The following is a 21718-nucleotide window of genomic DNA, read 5'->3' on the forward strand; positions in this document are numbered from 1 at the left end:
TTAGCAGATAAAACAAAACATCTTATGTGAACATTTCCTCGTCTTTGCTTCTCTACAGTAAAACAGTTGTTTATTCATGGAGACTTGGGCTCAACAGACAATTTAAAGAAAACTTAACAAGAATTTTCAGGATGCCGTTGTTACATTCATGTAGTTTTAAAAAGCAGGACAATATCAAGTAATCCAAAGTATTCAGATTACGTTACTCACTTTAAGTAATTTAATAGATTCTGTCACAAACTACATTTTGGGGTGTGTAATCTGTAATCTGTAGGGGATTACATTTTAAAAATAAACTTCCCAACACTGTGAACAATATCCTATAATGACTTTTTGCTGTGTCATTTTATGAGACGATCGCTTCCATCTCCACCGCTGTCACTTTACAGAAGACTACAGGTTTGGGTTTACCTCGGGGCGGTTCTGGGCAAACACTCCGATGAACTGGTTGGGGTTGGGTTGGCAGCCCTGGTGCAGGAGCCCGGATCCCAGATGCTCCGCCCTCGCGTTCACCTGCACAGGAACACAAGCCCTTATAAGGTCAGCAGCAAACGAGTGCCACGGCATTACATAAGGCGGTAAAATATAAAGCCCGTGAAACCTCAAACACGCCTGCAGCCACCTGTCAGGCATCACAGGTAATTATAAGGGCTGTTTCCAACTCAAGAAATTCTTGGCTCAGTGAAAGGTTTTATATTGTGCAAACTCGACTCCTGTGAACTGGAGTTAGAACGCTGCCACTTCCTCATAAACACACCCGGACCTGTGTCTTGTTTCATTCACAAGTTTGAGTAAACATGGATAATTAATCTACACACACCAAAGATCAAACTATTCCCTTTCCCCTTGTGATGTCAGGTAGTGGTAGTTTTTTTTTTTTTTTTTTTTCACAATGGTTTTTATTGTCTTTTAAATGAAGAGTTTTATAATTATACAGCAAATGATATAGATATAGCAAAGTATTCTTATTCTTTAAACATTATTCAGTCCATAGTTTAAAAGAAAAACTGGACACAAAAGTAAACAAACACACAAAGCACCAAATGAGTCCATAAAGTTCATTAAACAGCGTGGAGTTTGTGTGGGTGGTTCTCAGAGCAGAGGTGGAACAGCAGGAGCCCATGTGAGGATTAGTCAGAGTCATTATGATGAGGTTTTCAGACTCCTCCAGGCGCTACATGAATGTGTACAGTAAATGTGTAAGCAGAGGCTCACACGTGGAGATGTGAGCGTCAACAAACAGCTGACTGACACTGTGATACCTGAGACCTGCAGTACACAGTGTACATGTACACAAACATATATATGTCTATATACATGCACTTTTAAGAACTAAGAATAATGATTCAAATTAGAACAAGTAATAATACTTTTAACCCTTTCAGGCTCAAATTTAAATTTAAATAACAGGAAAAAATCTGATATTTGGGGAAAATTATCATATGGGGCAGTAATACACAGTCCTGGCTTCACATCCAGTGTGACCACTTTTCACCACTTTTCACAACAATGAAAACATAAAGCTCAGTGTAACAGTTTTACAGTGGCAGAACAATATCACTTTTTCGTGTGGTTCTCCAAAAAACAATTTTTATCCTTTGTAAACAACAAAAGTACTTTGCACTTCTGGCAGGTCGTTTGTGTGTAGTCGTTCTTACACAGTCTGCATCGTCCACGTTTATCAGCACGGACGGGAGAAAAAGGCTCCTGAGTAAAAAAAAACTCATAAAATATGGATTTGGAGTCAGTAGGTAATTGGCATTTAGCTGTTGCAAATCTGCAACGTCTGCCTGAAGAGGGTTAAAATGCAATAATATATATACATTTATAAAAAATAAAAATAAATAAATACAAAATTTTAATAAATTAAAACTAAACTGTCACACTCTATTTACACATATATAGATGCCTGAGAAAGTCCATGAAGAGTGTCCATCTCTCTTCATATTCTTGTGCTTTACCTCTAATGATATGAGTCATTTCTCTGATCCAGGACTGTTCAGAAGAAACTTTCCACGATAAAGGAACATCCTCCTGACCTGCACGAGGCTTAAGTTGATCAAAGTCTTACTTTTAGAGCTGAGAGTAAAGTTGTCCTGTGGTGTTTTTTTTTTTTTTTTAAAGTAAACAGCTGCTTTTACCTTTAGTTCAGTAGAGATTGGCAATTCCTGGGCTGGAATCATCCAAATGATTCCCGTGAAGATGTGTGGAGTTTAAAAACACAGTAGAGCACTTCTTGTATTACCACATGACATCACAAGGTGGAGCAGAGTTTAATGTTTGAGAGAAGAACACAGCCTAAATGTGCAGGGTTTGTGTGTTCAATATGTGAACGAAACAAAACAAAGCACAACTCCAGGTCTGTTTGTGATGAGGACACGACATGAGAACACAGATCAGAGAGTCGTGCCAAACAGACCCTTTAATCTAATCTAGGACTAAACCAGGGCCTGAACAAATCCAGAATACTGTCATACCCGGGATAAAGCTCATAACCGGACACTCGTGCGCATGTACACACACTAGGGGTGTAACGGTACAAGTATTTGTGCCGAACGTTTCAGTACGTGACGTTGGGTTCGGTGCAGGGCTGCATGAGTGAATTTGCGTGTGTTTACATTCGGCCACTACATGAGCAGCTGCACGGAGACTTGGCTCTTTTTCCCACAGTGCTTTATAGTTACGGTGGCCTTGACAACAATTGCTTGACTACGTCCCTCAAAAAAACCACACGAATCCTCGCAAAACTACAGTCGTCGCGCCCTGGTCCTCACTTTTTCCGCCTTTCGTGACCTCAAAACCAAGACACGTACCGAGCCGTGATGTTTATATTGTTACGGCCCAAACACACACGCAGTATAGGCGAGTTTCACTATTGACAAAAGCGCGCGTTGCATGCTGGGAATTATTTTGGTCGACGGCAAGAAACACTAATTCAACATGACGGACGGAGCGAGAAAGCACGTAAAGGGTATTGATCCCGGTTATTTATCCACTCTAACGGCAGAGGACCCAAGACCATTTGACCAGAAATTGGTCATAAGCATCGACGGACGACAAATCACCCTTTTCAACCCCGACAAAAGGTGGAACAAACCAAATTTCTGGTCGGAATCGCCAACTACCTGGACAAATATTCACTTGGGCGACATCCACAATGACTTGGTGGAAACTCCTGGGCCATTCACAGCAGAAAAGATGAAAACCTCCAAGAGTCTCGATGTGTTGTTGAACTTGTTGGAGTCCACGGTTTGTTAGGATCTTCTACGTTTGCTGTGCGGATGTTTGAAAGTCGTTTAATTCACCGTTAGCGGTTCTTTTCACTCGGAAAACAAAAAAGACATTTTCCTTCTTCCGTGCTTCTATTTGTGCATCCGATAATGCAGCAGGAATTTACCATTATCGGGGAGAAATACGCGAGGTTACGCACTGTGTTTGACGCTACCGTGTTTCTTGCCTCCTACCAAAATATTTCCCAGCATGCATGTATATAGACATATATATGTTTGTGTACATTTTAATAACAATGACGGCCGCTGAAACTCACCTATAAGTGGTTTTCAGATTCTAAAATGTGAAGATGTCGTACTTCCAGACAAGAGTCAGTTTTCCCTGTAGATTATTATATTTTACCGTGAAATATCGGAAAAGGTAAATTCCCAAATATGGAACTTTCTCCTCCTTTCTATTATTGACCAACACCATGCTGTATTACAACACAAATCTGCAGTTGTCCCACATTGTACCATGTCTATGAAGCCCTGTGAACCACCCACAACATCCTCCAAGCTCAATTTAAAAACCACAGAAATATCCGGTCTGTCTTTCTGAGTCACATTTAACACCAATAAATAAACGCACAATTTCACCTAAAAACCTTTGGGACTAAATCAAGTTCTCAGGAAAATATCTGATGCAACTCTAGTCTCACATAGAAAACGAAACCTCCTTCAAACAGTCAGCGCCGCGGGCTGAGTCACGTCTAGACCTGCTCCTACACTGGGGCCGAGACAAGAAATTAAACAGGAATATCCAGTGGAAAATCCTGGTCAGCGTGGAAGAGAGCATTTTGAGGAATTTAACCATTCTGTTTAGAGGCTTTTAATAGTGGACCACATCACACACCTAAATAAACAAGCTCCAAGGAAATAGAGGACGAGTAAGGAAAATGAATCAGGATTTAACGAGCACAATTCAAACCCAAGAGGTCCAAAGTGCACCACAAAAATCAAATGATTCTTAATGAAAAAAAAAAAAAACTGTCAAATTTAATACATTATAAAATTACATTTCCATTTAAAAGGCCCATATTACACTATTTTCTGATCTCCTGTGTGTTATAATGTAGTGACCTCATCATAAATATCCCTGGACTTCTTTTCTCAAACAGGAAAGCACCTTGTGATGTCATGTGGTAATACAGGAAGTGCTCCATTGCGTTTTTACACCATACACCGTGACTAGAATCATTCGGTTAATTTCCTGGAATTGCCCATTTCTACTGAGCTGAAGCTAAAAAGGAGCTGTTCACTTGAAAACTACTACTTCATGACATCACAAGGTGGAACAGAGCATTCTGATCTTAAGGACAGACTAAACCCACTGCCCAAAGAAACACTGAAACGTCTTTTTGTGGTCATTTTGTACGTGCGTCTCCATCCACTGAAGGTAAACACTGAGACGCCAGACGACGTCTTGTTCTAACGTCGTCCAGACGCCAAGTATTGATGTTTGTTTTTTCTCTTTCCTCTGCCAACTGAGCTCCACGGCCGCCCGTAAGTGCCGCCCTTTTAGACCGTTTTTATGGTCGAACTCATAGGCCCATAGAGTTTTAATAGTTTTTTTATGAGTAGGCTATAATTTTCCTCAAATTACATTTCCAAATAAATAAACACACATAAACACCTAAATTAGTTCATTAAACAGAAAACAGAATCATCATGTGCTCAAATAAATAATTATTGATAAGCGTTTAATCACAAACAATCAAAATTAATCTTAATGAATAATATTCATAACAACAGGTAACACTTTATAATAACTACACCTTATTTAGCCTTAATAAAGCATGAAAAAAGACTTAATTAATAATGATTCACGCTTAGTAACTACTTAATTACTACCTGAATTAGCACTTAACTTGCACTTAATTCACCTGTGCTGTAAATAGTTAACTCAATACTTCTTAATTACTCATGAACTAACCATTTGCATGTTTACAAATACATATTTAAATACACATTTGAGCATTTATTAATGATTAGTAAACTATGAGAGAATGATTTACTAATAATACAATGCAATGATCATTCAGGCAGCTGTTATCTGTTAGTTAAATCTTTCTGAGAGCTTTTCTAAAGTGAAGACTAATGATGTTTATTAAGCATTTGTTAAGGTTGGTCAAATTTCAGAGAAACAATAATGCATTACTAGTAAATCCTTCTCTCATGGCTTAATAATCATTAATAAATGCTCAAATTTGTACTTAAATATACATTTACAAATGCACACGCTAATGGTCACATGGTAAATGGTCACATTTTTTCTATATTTTTCATTTTTCTATAGAGCTTTTCCACCTTCAAGGCTCAAAGTGCTTTACAACAAGGAACCACTCACACATTCACACACACACATTCACACACCAGTGTACGCAGACACTGTGGGCAAGGTGGGTTAAGTGTCTTGCCCAAGGACACAACGACAGCATTCATCTGTGGGAGCTGGAATCACACCAGCTAAACCTGTGGTCAGTGGATCTGACGCTCAACCTGTGATGTTTATGTCGAGAGCTGGAATCAAACCACCAACCTTCAGATCAGTGGGCGAATGCTCCACCAACTGAGCTACTGTCGCCCCAAATGGTTCGTTCATGAGTAATTAAGTAAGAAATACTTATGAGTAACTACAGCACAGGCAAATGAAGTGCAAGTTAAGTGCTAATTCAGGTAATAATTAAGTAGTTAATAAACGTGAATCATTATTAATTAAGTCTTTGTTCATGCTTTATTAAGGCTAAATAAGGTGTAGTTATTATAAAGTGTTACCTAACAACAATGTTGATATTTGTCATAAATAATAATAATAAAAAAGTATTATATTCATTAATAATGTTGTTTTCCTGCGTCTGTGTCAGCAGAGTTCAGTTCAGTTCAAATGTTTAACTGCAGATCATTTGTACAGAACAACAGAGACATGATCTGTACGTCCAGAAGACGTCTAATGTTCAGTGGGATAATAAAAGTTACTCCAACACGTGAGTGAAACAAACGTGACCCCAGGTCTATTTTTGAGGAGGGAACATTCTAACACAGCTTAAAGGTTGTATGGAGGATTTTTTTTGTTTCAAATTGTCAGTGATAGATTATAAAGGTGCAGTCGCCTTGTAATTATGATGACCAAAAAAAAGAGAATAAAAATTCATCAACTCTGGACGTGGTGGGGCTAAACATTTGCCAATAGATAACGACACTGCCTCGTTATCTGTGAGCTGACAGGCTGTCAATCAAACTCCCTACGTTTCTAGTGTAACTGACTTGCCTGCGCCGCCGTTACGTGGTTTACGTACGACTGTCACTCAGTCCACAGACGCAAGACGCACAGACGCTGTTTACTCCACCAACGCAACAGTTCTTAGCGGCACAAAGTTTGTTGCAATGGCGACAAGAATCCAGGAGCAGTTCGCCGCAAAAGAAAGTCCGTTTTTGAGGTCGCTGAAAGAAGAAGACAAGGGGAAAAGCAGCGAAGCCAAACTAAGGTGATTCTTGGAGATTAATTCCAGCGATGGCGCGACTGAAGCAGACGAAGAGTCTAAAGACTGAACCACTGGTCCACAAATTACTCCTGGACAGGAAACTTCTGCTTATTATGAAAACGTACTTTATTTCCAAGAGCAGACAAACGTTTTTCAGAACACTAAAGCGATATCCTATGTCTGAAAACGTAATTTTCAAGGCAAAGAAAGAGTCCGCTTGCTGCTGCGTGTAGCTTCATTCGCACTGAATCTCCGCGCACTCTTCTCTGCACCCCTTTCCTGCTCCTCTCCTTGCTCCCCGCTCCTCACTTCTCCGTCTTGCCTAACCAACACTGTAGTTAGTTGTTTACAAGTCATGTGCAGTGTAAACAAACCTGTTTCTGGCGTAAGGAGGAGGAGGGAGGAGGTGGTTTCACGCATGCGCAATGTTTAAAAAAGGACAAACAGTCGCTGGATTTCTCCTTCCTTGGAAAATCCTCTATACAACCTTTAAATCTCACAAGAGTCACTTAGGTGTGACGTAAAACCTTTAAACTCATGTGGTTTTGACACAGTTTGACGGGCACTCACCTCTTTGTAGGATAACCATTTGTAAGGCTGGTTGGGCAGACGGGAGCCGAGGCAGGGCCCCTCACCTGTCACACACAAGAGACAACGTGAAGGGACAATACACACACCCGAAGGACGATATATCGCTGAAGAAAATACAGACGATAAACCATAGTGCTGAATGCCACTGACAAAAACCTGCTCTGTATTTGCAGGATTGTTAGTGACCATGAGCTGCAATAAACACTTAAATCTGATCACAGAACAGAACAAGTACAAAAGTAGTACTAGTACAAAGTAAAAGTACCACGATTAATACTGACCCCTCAAAAATAAGTGTTCCATCTGTACTGAAAGTGGATTATCATGAGTTTTATTTGACTCTCACGGTCGTTCAGTGAACAGGTCAGTACAGTGAACGAGAGTGAAGGTTTCAGGAGACCAAAACTTGATCCCACGTCATGATGTCATCGGGTGGTGATGTTATAATCAGCAGTATCGTCTGTATCACACTCGAAGTATTGATCACACCTGAGGTTTAAAGACGTTGTACCTGACTAAAACAAGACTAAACGAGAACTAAACCAGGACTAAACGAGAACTAAACCAGGACTGAACAAGATCTAAACCAGGACTGAACCAGAATTAAACCACTGAACCAGGACTAAACCAGGTCTAAACCAGGACTAAACTAGACTAAACGAAACGAGAACTAAACCAGGACTAAACCAGACTAAACCGGAAACCAGATAAACCAGGACTGAACCAGATTAAACCAGAACCAGGACTAAACCAGGTCTAAACCAGGACTAAACTAGGACTAACGAGAACTAAACCAGGACTAAACCAGAACTAAACCAGAATTAAACCAGAACTGACCCAGGACTAAACCAGGTCTAAACCAGGACTAAACCAGGACTAACCAGGACTGAACCAGAACTAAACCAGGACTGAACCAGGACTAAACGAGAACTAAACCAGGACTGAACCAGGACTCAACCAGGACTAAACCAGGACTTAACCAGGACTAAACCAGGACTAAACCAGAATTAAACCAGAACTGACCCAGGACTAACCAGGACTAAACCAGAACTAAACCAGGACTGAACCAGGACTAAACGAGAACTAAACCAGGACTGAACCAGGACTCAACCAGGATTAAACCAGGACTAAACCAGGACTAAACCAGAATTAAACCAGAACTGACCCAGGACTAAACCAGGTCTAAACCAGGACTAAACCAGGACTAAACCAGGACTAAACCAGAATTAAACCAGAACTGACCCAGGACTAAACCAGGTCTAAACCAGGACTAAACCAGGACTAAACCAGGACTAACCAGGACTAAACGAGAACTAAACCAGGACTGAACAGGACTGAACCAGGACTAAACCAAGGACTTAACCAGGACTAACCAGGACTAAACCAGGACTTAAACCAGAACTAAACCCAGGACTAAAACCAGGTTAAAACCAGGACTAAACCAGATTTAAACCAGGACTTAACCAGATTTAAACCAGGACTAAACCAGGACTCACCGGTGATGTTGAGGCCCCTCTGGAACACTTCATAAAGCGTGCGGGCGTCGTCATGGTAATGGGTCAGCAGCTTGGTCGGGTCTCCCATCATGGACCTCCTCCCCCCTCCTTCATTCTGAGAGAGAGAAACAGAACGAGAGTCACAAACAGAAGGATGGAGGTGGCAGGAACCGTTTGTACACATGGGAGTAATAAATGTCCAAAAAGACGCCGCACTGTTGGACCCTGTGGCCGTGGTTCAACACATCTGCTGACTCCACCTCCTCAGGGTCAAAGGTCAAGGAAGCGCTTAAGTCCACGACAGGTTTTACGAGCGTCTCTTTGGTCCACGTCCATCTGCACGTCGGAGGACATGGATAAGCATAAAACAGTTCACACATTTAAAGAGCCCGTATTACGCGACTTCCTCATCCATGTTTCTTCATCACAAACAGACCTGGAGTTCACACGTTTAACACACAAACCCTCGAATTTAGGAGTCTGCAGCATGGATCTATTAAAATAACTGGATACAGTGTTGTTGCTTGTAGCTGCCTCCAGTTGACAGAGGCTACGTTCAGACTGCAGGCTTACTATTCCGATTTTTTTGAAAATCCGATGTTTTTTCGAGGTCGTTCACATTTCCAGTTAAATGTGACTTGTATGTGACTCCAGTGTGAACGTTAAACGGCCCGAAAGTGTCCCACATGTGACACTGGAGACACGACGACGTCAACCGCAGCGAGCGTCTCTGTGTTTACGGAAGTTGTTCAAACATGGACGCAGCATCGAGCACCTGGAGATTTTAAAGTTCCTCTCGTACCGGAGCCAGAACATGAACAACTTACTTGTTTTAAGGAGGAGATTGAGAAGGAGAAGGACCAGGTTTTTGGTCGTGGTGTTTTGTGGGACAGCGGCAGCGACGTCCGTTGAAAGGAACGTGTGGATGTGGAGACGGAGCCAAGAGTGGTGAGTGGTGATGTGCTTCACTTCAGTGACATGGAGTTCATTAACAATTTTCGCCTACTTCAGCGCAGAATAGTGACGTTTGTGTCTTGTTGATGAGTGTTGGTGGATGAATGAGCTTTGGCCGTTCACACTGAAGTCACATGTCAAAAGATCAGATATGTATCAGTTTCAGGAGCACATATCCAAGTGTCCTGAGGTCACATTTGAAAAAATCTGATCTGTGTGGTTCAGACTGTCATTAAAAGATCGGATACAGGAACATAGAAGCCAAAAAATCAGATTTGGGTCACTTCAGGCTGCAGTCTGAACGCAGCCATAGTGACACTCACTGGTTCTAGCGGAAAAAATCCCATGGGCCGAGAGAAGATTTTTCTCATAAAGCGCAACATAATCACAAACTGCTCGTGTTCGGCTGACAGGGACCTTCAACTTTCAAAAATGTCGGATTTTGTGGCGATTTTTACCTATTTTTAGATCATACACTTTTTCTCACTCAAAATCCTTCAGTTGTCTTAAAAAACGCTTTATAATCGTTGGCTTCGGTTCCGCTCCAGCTCCTCTCGCTCTGACTGGTCAAAGCGATCACGTGACACACGAACCTGTGCTCCGTGTGTGTGTTCGCGTGCATTGGCGGGAGACAAGAGCACTACTGCACATGCTCGGTCGACCCACAGCCACCGGAAGAACCTCACCGGGCTAAAGGCGAATCTGGGATCATGAGACATTGAGCTCGGCCCATTGACTTGAATGGGCGGCCATTTTGGAAAGTGGGGGCTTGGTCTGTTGTCCCCTGACTGAAATATAATAAACAGCAGTCCTAACGTCTTCATTCTAATGATAGGAATGTCACAATTGAAATAATTTAAATAATTTAAATCACAGTTCTTACAATGTGACTTACACAAAAATAGACCCAAATCTGGGATCAGAAGTACATTTAGGGATGTCAAGATCATTAAATAATAATGCTATTTTTGACTCTGAAAATTCTGTCTACGTCTCCAAAGCTCAGAAACGCTCTATTCCACCTTGTGATGTCATTAAGTGGTACTATATGAAGGCTCTACTGTGTCTAAAACCTTCAAATCAGGCAAGAAATCTTGGGGTAATAATGGACTCAAACTTGAACTTTAACAGCCACATCAAATCAATAACATCTGCAGCCTTTTACCATCTAAAAAAACATCACAAAAATCAAAGGTTTACTGTCTAAATCAGACTTGGAGAAACTTATCCATGCGTTTGTCTCCAGTAGGTTAGATACTGTAATGTTCTGCTCACTGGTCTCTCCAAACGAGCTGTGAGACGCTGCAGAACATCCAGAACATCCAGAACATCCAGAACATCCAGAACATCCAGAACATCCAGAACATCCAGAACATCCAGAACATCCAGAACATCCAGAACTCCAGAACGCTGCAGCTCGGGTCCTGACTCGAACTAGGAAGTACGAGCACATAAGTCCTGGTCTCAGGTCTCTGCTCTGGCTCCTGTGGCTCAGAGACTTTAAAGCTGTCTCTGTTTGTACAAGTGTCTCCATGGCCGAGCACCAAAGTCCATCTGTGACATGTTAGTGTCATATGAACATCTCACACTCTGAGGAGCTCAGGGACCAACTCCTGCTGGTGCCCAGAGTCACGACTAAACAAGGGGAGTCAGAGTTTCAGGTTCATGCAGCTAAAACCTGGAACAGTCTGAACATGTGAGACAGACTCTTCTGTGACGCTGTTTAAATCCAGACTCAAAACATTTCTGTTTAACTGTGCAAATAACTGAAAGGTTTTCATTCTGCACTCTTCTCTCCAATTTATGTCTCTCTTTTTTTTTTTTTTAATCTTCATCATTATTTATGTTTTGATTTGTTTTTATTCTTATTCTGTAAAGCACTTTGAATTACTTTGTGTACGAATTGTGCTGTACAAATAAACTTGCCTTGTCTTGTCTTTTTAAAATCCACACACCTTCACTAGAAACTTGAAACTAGAAATTTGGATCACTGTATATATACACATGTGCACACATGTCCAACACATTTTGGGCTGTTCAGGCACTTAATAAATCCGTTTTGCAAATCATTATTCAATTGTGACTTTATTGTGTCCATCAAAAACATCAAATTAATGTTTTATATATCATATGTGGACATATAAATATAAACAAAAAATATAATTATTTGTTTTTGCAAGCATCAGGTCCCAATCAGCCCAAATAACAAAGAGAAATCAATAAAGCCATGCAAGAGTTTGGGTCTCAGGAAGTTAAATGTACCACTACATGACATCACAAGGTGGAACAGAGCATTTCTGAGCTTTGGAGATGTAGACAAAATAATAATAAACGTGTGAATGAAGCTAAACACAACTCCAGATCTGTTTTTGAGGAGATAACAGTGTTCTAACATGACTTGAAGCTCACAAGAGTTCATTTTGGGTAATATAAGACCTTTAAGTGGAAAGAACACAAGAGAAGAGAAATCTGTGTGACCATCAGATGCTCTGCTCTGAGGAGAAGACAGAACCACAGCAAAAGCACAGAAACTCTCATCTGTCTCTCTGCTCCAACCACCGTCTCTCCTCTCACAGACTGGCTCTGTCTCTCACTTTGGAAATAATCTGCAGATAACATGTCGACTTAAAACAACACCAGAGTTTTATTAATCCGGCACATTTGCCCTAAAATGTACCTGTACTGAGACCGAATCAGTTTGTGAACCATTTGGAGCACAGACTCACACAGGCTGAGCTCTTTGTGAAGGGGAGGCTCTCGGTAGAAGTGGGAACATCAGACTTCATTTTTAAATATAAATAGGAGTAAAGCTGCAGTTGGGAGATGTGGACTTACAGCATTTGTTCTGTTTTGAACGTTTCTTACTGTCTTTTGGCTAAATAAAAACCTCCAGGATCATGTAGAGCGATTAATATGAACATTTTAAGACCAAAATGGCGAGGCTCCCAGCAGCAGTAACAGAGAGGAGCCACAGTATTCCAATGTAAGTCAATGGGAGCCAGAGTCAGAAGGAGCCGGTGTCCTGTCGATTTGAGCTCCTTGGCTCTACTGCACATGTGCAGGACCCCAGGCACTGTTACAGGTTAAATACTGTCGAACGCTGCTGAGGCAGAAGGGGAGTAACAAATCATATTTTAAAAGTATTTTGGTTTTATTGTCTGTTTGGAGCAGTTCAGCAGCGACATGTGTATGTACATGTGCATGTGTATGCACATGTACATGTACGTACACATGCATGTACATGTGTATGTACATGTGTACATGTACATGTACATGTACATGTACATGTGTATGTACATGTACATGTACATGTGTATGTACATGTACATGTACATGTACATGTACATGTACATGTACATGTACATGTACATGTACATGTACATGTACACATGTACATGTGTACATGTGTGTACATGTGTATGTACATGTACATGTACATGTACATACACATGTACATGTACATGTACATGTACATGTACATGTACATGTATGCATGTGTATGCTAGTTTTGCGGCAGAAAACCTACGTTACATGATTGAATAGTTTGAGTTTAATATTTGATTTTATCATTTTCATTACATCATATTTAACTTTGTTTAGAAAGGAGATGTATAAATAAAATCTCACTATATTATAAAAGGAAATTCACACTGTAGCCTGCGATGTTACTGTTAAATATTATATATTTAACTTTATTTAATATAAAGATTTCAGTGTTTCCTTGTCTTATTTGATAATAATAATAATGCATCAGTTTTATATAGCACTTTTTTGGACACTCAAAGATGCTTTACAGATCATTATTCATTCACTCCATACATGGTGGTGTAAACTACAACTGTAGCCACAGCTGCCCTGGGGCAGACCGATGGAAGCGAGGCTGCCAATCTGCACCATCGGCCCCTCCGCCCACCACCATCACACACACACACACACACACACACACACACACACACACACACACACACACACACACACACACACACACACACACACACACACACACACACACACACACACCACTTTCATACAAGGCAATGAGGGTGAAGTGTCTTGCCTAAGGACACAACAACAGTTTTTACTGGCGCCTCCCTGTGGCTCCTGATTTTCCCAGTGTCTCCATCCAAGTCCTGACCAGGCCTGGTCCTGCTGAGCTTCTGAGATCCTGATGGGATCAGGCTTTGACAAACCGTTGTGGCCACAAGACGATAGAAGATCTGGGCCTGTGGAAATGAACTCGGCCCAAATGTATCTAATTCATAATTTCTTCTCAGTGAGCTTCATTTGACTGGAGCCCACGGGTGGCGTCACACTCGCTTCGTCCACTTCTTTACACAGTCTGTGGGGACGGCTCACCTGTTCTAGTTCAGTTATGTCAGTTGTTTCTGGTCGGATTATGATAAAATACTCAGATTAAAGTCTAACTTGCGTCACAGAGCTTCAGACAGACTGGAGCCTGCAGTTAATTTCACACACCCAAGTAGTGTTGATATCAGCTGCAAAGTATCACTTAAAATATGGGGAATTTCTTGCAGTGTTTTGGAGCACAAACTGATCATTGCAGTGAAAATAAGCAGGTTCCAGCTTTTTTTTTTTTTTCATATTTCGCAGTCCTAGAAGCTTGTTAGTTTTATTTCATTTGGTGGCTGAGATAAATTCAAAGACCGCGGACAGTTGGGTGGCCTTGTCGTGCGCGGTCTTCAGTCTTACCGGCACCTCCTCGGACTGGTGCTGGAGGCTGCAGGGGGCTTTGATGGGCCGGGGTCTCGTGGCGAACCAGTAGGCCAGGACGGCTGCGAGGGCCCCGATCCCCACCAGGGCCGAGGGGGGCAGAGACCGGAACAACTGCCCCAAGTCCTGCATCTCCGGGACCCTCAGGCCAGTCATCAGCTCCTGAGCCTGCATCTTCTCCATCAGCGTCGAACTCAACTCTGCAACACACAAACACACACATGACACATAATACTCCCTACAAGTGGACAACTCACCCTTATGTAACAGATAATACTCCCTACAAGTGGACAAGTCATCCTTATGTAACAGATAATACTCCCTACAACTGCACAACTCATCATATGTAACAGATAATACTCCCTACAACTCATCCTTATGTAACAGATAATACTCCCTACAACTGGACAACTCATCCTTATGTAACAGATAATACTCCCTACAACTGCACAACTCATCCTTATGTAACAGATAATACTCCCTACAACTGCACAACTCATCATTATGTAACAGATAATACTCCCTACAACTGCACAACTCATCCTTATGTAACAGAAAATACTCCCTACAAGTGGACAACTCACCCTTATGTAACAGATAATACTCCCTACAACTGCACAACTCATCCTTATGTAACAGAAAATACTCCCTACAACTGCACAACTCATCCTTATGTAACAGATAATACTCCCTACAACTGTACAACTCATCCTTATGTAACAGATAATACTCCCTACAACTGCACAACTCATCCTTATGTAACAGAAAATACTCCCTACAACTGCACAACTCATCCTTATGTAACAGATAATACTCCCTACAACTGTACAACAACTCACCCTTATGGAAGATAATACTCCCTACAACTGTACAACAACTCATCCTTATGTAACAGATAATACTCCCTACAACTGCACAACTCATTCTTATGTAACAGAAAATACTCCCTACAACTGTACTACTCATCCTTATGTAACAGATAATACTCCCTACAACTGCACAACTCATTCTTATGTAACAGAAAATACTCCCTACAACTGTACTACTCATCCTTATGTAACAGATAATACTCCCTACTAGTGGACAACTCATCCTTATGTAACAGATAATACTCCCTACTAGTGGACAACTCATCCTTATGTAACAGATAATACTCCCTACTAGTGGACAACTCATCCTTATGTAACAGATAATACTCCCTACAACTGTACAACAAGTCACCTTTATGTAACAGATAATACTCCCTACAACTGTACAACTCATCCGTATGTAACAGATAATACTCCCTACAACTGGACAACTCATGCGTATGTAACAGATAATACTCCCTACAACTGTACAACAACTCACCCTTATGTAACAGATAATACTCCCTACAACTGTACAACAACTCACCCTTATGTAACAGATAATACTCCCTACTAGTGGACAACTCATCCTTATGTAACAGATAATACTCCCTACAACTGTACAACAACTCACCCTTATGTAACAGATAATACTCCCTACAACTGTACAACAACTCACCCTTATGTAACAGATAATACTCCCTACAACTGTACAACAACTCACACTTATATAACAGATAATACTCCCTACAACTGGACAACTCATCCTTATGTAACAGATAATACTCCCTACAACTGTACAACAAGTCACTTTATGTAACAGATAATACTCCTACAACTGTACAACTCATCCGTAACAGATAATACTCCCTACAACTGTACAACTCATCCTTATGTAACAGATAATACTCCCTACAACTGTACAACAACTCACCCTTATGTAACAGATAATACTCCCTGAGTTTAATTTGTCTTTATATAAATATATTTTTTCCTAGTACTTCTCTTTTGTATAAATACACAGATACACAGAGATAGAGAATAGTTTCGAGAGCTTCTGCCGCGCCCCCACACGTCTTTAGTTCACCAACAATGTATTTTGCCGAGTGCATGAGAATGGGAGGTTTTTCATATTTCAGCATCAATAACGGTGGTTTGTGTTTCAGTCACATGTGGAAAAGCTGGTGCAAAGGCCAAATGCTGATTCAGGATAAAACACTGGGTTCAATAAAGTGGCACTGCTCAGTTTGGTGAAAGCAGAAGACGAGACAGAGAAGATCCCAGAGTCTCGTACGGCCGCGAAACTGCACAGATCAGCAAATACTACACCACGGTATTGTAGAAGTGGCATTATGCTCGTGTCTCTGAATATGGGTAAATCTGTTGATATTTTGTTTATGTTATAGAGACTAGACAAGACTGACTGAGCAGCCAGTTCCTTCTACATTCTGTTCTGAACTGTAACCTGCAAAAAAAACCAACAACAAATACTTCTTTTACCTGAAATAAATAATAAAAATTTGATGCTTTGATTGTTGATTCTGTCAAATCTACACTGTTTCTCATTCCTTTATGTAATTGTTTTCTCCTTGTTTTACATGTCAACCTGCATGTATGTTTTAAACACAACTTGTCGTTTCTTAGACAATCTTTGTTGAACTCCATGACGGGAAACAGGAAGCAAAAGAAACAGAAAACGCACACCAAGATTCCTGCAGAGGTGCAAATGCAAGGAGTAGCCAGACCAGGGTGAAAAAATGCATAGCCCACTCGGTTGGCCGATGTCCAAATACTTTTTTATTAACAAAATAACGTTTCGGCAAAAAAAGCCTTCATCAGGTATTTTTCTTGTCTTGGACCACAGCCCAGGTGCCCATATACCCACTCAATGAACGGGAGGTCCCAGAGTGAGGTCACCCAGTGAGTTCAGCCCATTCTACAACAAGAAACAACAGTTTACATAAAAAACATTTGATAAAATACAGAAATAGTTTCAGTCCGTCACAAAAAACATCTTAAATCAAACTCCACATTCAGTCCACGAGGAGTAAGAGTTTTAAGATGGTGAATCCAGAAGTGTCTCTTTTTGACAGGAGCATCTCTAGATCCCCACCTCAAGGGGGCAGTGCCACATGTTCAATGCCAATATATCTTAAGGAAGAGACAGGATGGTTCAAATCAACAAAATAAGCCGCCACAGGATAGTTCATGTTTTTACATCTGATTGCAAAAAAAAGACGCAGGACGCAGCCACAATCTCTCCTTTGTTCAATTGACTAAACCAGGACTAAACCAGGACTAAACCAGGACTAAAACCAGGACTAAACCAGGACTAAAACCAGGACTAAACCAGGACTAAAACCTAGGACTAAACCAGGACTAAACTAGGACTAAACCAGGACTAAAAGCAGGACTAAAACCTAGGACTAAACCAGGACTAAAACCAGGACTAAAACCAGGACTAAACCAGGACTAAACCAGGACTAAACCAGGACTAAACTAGGACTAAACCAGGACTAAAAGGACTAAACCAGGACTAAAATAAACTAGGTAAACTAAACCTAGGACTAAACCAGGACTAAACTAGGACTAAAGCAGGACTAAAAGCAGGACTAAACCAGGACTAAAACCAGGACTAAACCAGAACTAAACCAGGACTAAACCAGAATTAAAACCAGGACTAAACCAGGACTAAACCAGGACTAAACTAGGACTAAAGCAGGATTTAAACCAGGACTAAACCAGAACTAAAACCAGGACTAAACCAGGACTAAAACCAGGACTAAACCAGGACTAAAACCAGGACTAAACCAGGACTAAAACCAGGACTAAACTAGGACTAAAGCAGGACTAAACGAGGACTAAACTAGGACTAAAGCAGGACTAAACCAGAACTAAAACCAGGACTAAACCAGGACTAAAACCAGGACTAAACTAGGACTAAAGTAGGACTTAAACCAGGACTAAACCAGGACTAAACCAGAACCAAAAGCAGGACTAAAACCAGAACTAAAACCAGGACTAAACCAGAACTAAACCAGAACTAAAATCAGAAATAAAACCAGGACTAAACCAGGACTAAACCAGAACTAAAACCAGGACTAAAACCAGGACTAAAACCAGGACTAAACCAGAACTAAACTGTAGTTTTAAAAAGCATGACAATATCAAGCAATTCAAAGTATTCAGATTACATTACTCACTTTAAGTAATTTAATGGATTACGTTACAAACTACATTTTAGGGGTGTGTAATCTGTAATCTGTAATCTGTAGGGGATTACATTTTAAAAGTCACCTTCCCAACACGAGTATTGAGTCTTTGCCAGTACTGGATTGTGACAGTCGCCGTCGCGTAACCAGACCCACGAGGCTGGTTTCATTTCCTGTTCGCAGTAACACACATCACCAGCTCTCAGCATCGTGACTTCCTGTCTGTTCCTCTCCACTTCCTATCTGGGCGGGCAGCAGAGCATGATGGGTAAGAAGCGGGGGCCGTGGGAACAGACGAGTTGATGAGTTGATGAGTTTATTTCAGGGAGATGTGGTTAGAGCGACACAACCAGGGTGTTTCTTCTCACGTTACGACTGATCTGCGTCTATTTTCATCAAACATTGGTCAGATATTACTACTACTACTACTACTTTTAAAATGTAATCCCCTACAGATTACAGATTACACAACCCAAAATGTAGTTTGTAACGTAATCCATTAAATTACTTAAAGTGAGTAATGTAATCTGAATACTTTGGATTACTTGATTTGCTGTAGAGAAGCAAAGACTCGGACACTTAACCGTATTAAAAATATTATTGATAGAAGAAGAGGAGACACATCTGCACAGCATGTTTAGTCCTGTTAAATCCTGTTTTAGTCCTGGTTTAGTCCTAGTTTAGACCTGGTTTAGATCTAATTTAGACCTGGTTTTAGTCCTGGTTTAGTCCTAGTTTAGACCTGGTTTAGACTTGGTTTTAGTCCTGGTTTAGTCCTAGTTTAGACCTGGTTTAGACCTGGTTTAGACTTGGTTTTAGTCCTGGTTTAGACCTGGTTTAGACCTGGTTTAGTCCTAGTTTAGACCTGGTTTAGACCTGGTTTAGACTTGGTTTTAGTCCTGGTTTAGTCCTAGTTTAGACCTGGTTTAGACTTGGTTTTAGTCCTGGTTTAGACCTGGTTTAGACTTGGTTTTAGTCCTGGTTTAGTCCTAGTTTAGACCTGGTTTTAGTCCTGGTGTAGATTTAGTTTAGACCTGGTTTAGACTTGGTTTAGACTTGGATTTAGTCCTGGTTTAGTCCTAGTTTAGACCTGGTTTAGACTTGGTTTTAGTCCTGGTTTTAGTCCTGTTTAGACTGGTTTAGACCTGGTTTTAGACTTGGTTTTAGTCCTTTTAGTCCTGTTTAGTTAGTCCTGGTTAGTTTAGTTTACCTGGTTTAGACTTGGTTTAGTCCTGGTTTAGTCCTGGTTTGTTAGTCTAGTTTAGACCTGGTTTAGTTTAGTTTTTAGCTGGTTTAGACTGGTTTAGACTGGTTTAGACTTGGTTTTAGTCCTGGTTTAGTCTGTTTAGACCTGGTTTTAGTCCTGGTTTTAGACCTGGTTTAGACCTGGTTTAGAGTCTGGTTTAGTCCTGGTTTAGACTTTTTTAGTCCTGGTTTAGTCCTAGTTTAGACCTGGTTTAGACTGGTTTTAGTCTGGTTTAGACTGGTTTAGACTTGGTTTAGTCTGGTTTAGACTGGTTTAGTCCTGGTTTAGACCTGGTTTTAGTCCTGGTTTAGACCTGTTTTAGTCCTGGTTTAGTAGACCTGGTTTAGTTTTTAGACCTGGTTTAGACTTGGTTTTAGTCCTGGTTTAGTCCTAGTTGGTTTAGACTTGGTTTTAGTCCTGGTTTAGTCTGGTTTAGACTTGGTTTTAGTCCTGGTTTAGACCTGGGTTTAGTCCTGGTTTTAGACTGGTTTAGTCCTGGTTTAGACCTGGTTTTAGTCCTGGTTTAGTCCTAGTTTAGCCTGGTTTAGACCTGGTTTAGTCCTGGTTTAGACCTGGTTTAGATCTGGTTTAGTCCTGTTTAGACCTGGTTTAGTCTTGGTTTTAGTCCTGGTTTAGACCTGGTTTAGACCTGGTTTAGACCTGGTTTTAGTCCTGGTTTAGACCTGGTTTTAGTCCTGGTTTAGATCACACTGAAGATCACATACAAGTCACATTTAAATGGAAATGTGGACGACCTCGCAAAAAAAAATCCAATTTCACAAAAAATCTGAACTGAACATTAATTAAACCCTGCAGTGACTGTAAACTTAAAGCTCATAAGAGTCATTTTTACATAATATAGGGCATTTATACTAGAAAGCACATAGTAGTCTGCATGTTTTACTCTTGAAAAATGTCAAAATGTGACACTTTTAACATGTATGATCTGGATTTTTTGGAATATTCATATTTTCTGAGCACTCAAGCCTGACTCAAACATGCAGGAATCAGTCACATCAGCTGTGAGCGAGACACTGCTGGAACATGTCCCTTACACTGTGGTTTACTGGAAGGTATTTCCATGTGTCCACGTGTCCATGTGTCCACGTGTCGTCTTCGTGAGGACAGGTCCCCGCTCTGTCCCTCTGTTTGTTATTGTGTCTGAGTGTTTGTTTTAGGACTGGGACCAGGTCTCAGCTGAAGCAACAACACGCTGCAGGACTGAACCCCACGACCAGAACAAACCCGAGGAGACGGAGGAGACGCTGGACAAATGTGAAGCAAGACACTCTTAGGAACGAGGCTGTGGGGAGTTTGCATGTTCTGCCTGTGTCTGGGTCATAGACTGTGTGAGGAAGTGGACTGAGGGAATGTGCTTTCACCCATTGTGTTTGGCTCCAGTCAAATGAAGCTCATCGACGCCGCAGTTATAGGAGCGAATTTGGAGCCAAGTTCCGTATTAGAAACAGGAATTTATTTACGGACAAATAACAAAAATAAAAGCACCAGGGTCATGTAGGGCAGGTTAAAACAAACATTTTAAGACCAACATGAGTCAGTGCAGAAGTCACACTTCCTGTGTGGGACGCGGTGGCTAGTAGCTAATCTATTGCTGTGTCCTATCTGTGTGTCTGTGGTGGAGGTGCAACATTAATCACAAACAACAAAACCACCTGTATTCTACATTAAAAACTGCTCACCTCAGAGGAAACCATGAGCCTCTAACGTGCATCTATGCAGTGTGACTCTGATCACAAATAAATAAACAATGAAACAGGGACATATTCTGCTAAAACTACTGTACTGTTCTGTAACATGTACAAATACTATGACTGTACAGAAGCTTTTGAAAAACAGCATGAAACTGAGCCCCCTGCCCCACGCAA

General features: G+C 41.0%; 1 protein-coding gene across 1 annotated transcript in view; it reads right to left on the minus strand.

Annotated features, from left to right (window-relative positions):
* Positions 1 to 232: 232 nt before the first annotated feature.
* LOC110153115 (long-chain-fatty-acid--CoA ligase 6-like) overlaps positions 233 to 21718 on the minus strand; it is a 46071-nt gene continuing 24585 nt past the window's right edge. Inside the window, exons 2-5 of the mRNA XM_055148433.1 lie at positions 14506 to 14726; positions 8842 to 8956; positions 7325 to 7389; positions 233 to 513 (exon numbers count right to left, since the gene is read on the minus strand). Of these exons, the coding sequence (XP_055004408.1) occupies positions 394 to 513; positions 7325 to 7389; positions 8842 to 8956; positions 14506 to 14726 (521 nt within the window). The 3' untranslated portion in view covers positions 233 to 393. The remainder of the gene's footprint in view (positions 514 to 7324; positions 7390 to 8841; positions 8957 to 14505; positions 14727 to 21718) is intronic.

The sequence above is a fragment of the Boleophthalmus pectinirostris genome, unplaced genomic scaffold (genome assembly GCF_026225935.1).
Source record: "Boleophthalmus pectinirostris isolate CB_2022bp ecotype Guang Dong unplaced genomic scaffold, ASM2622593v1 HiC_scaffold_12, whole genome shotgun sequence".
In the NCBI taxonomy this organism is placed as follows: domain Eukaryota; kingdom Metazoa; phylum Chordata; class Actinopteri; order Gobiiformes; family Gobiidae; genus Boleophthalmus; species Boleophthalmus pectinirostris.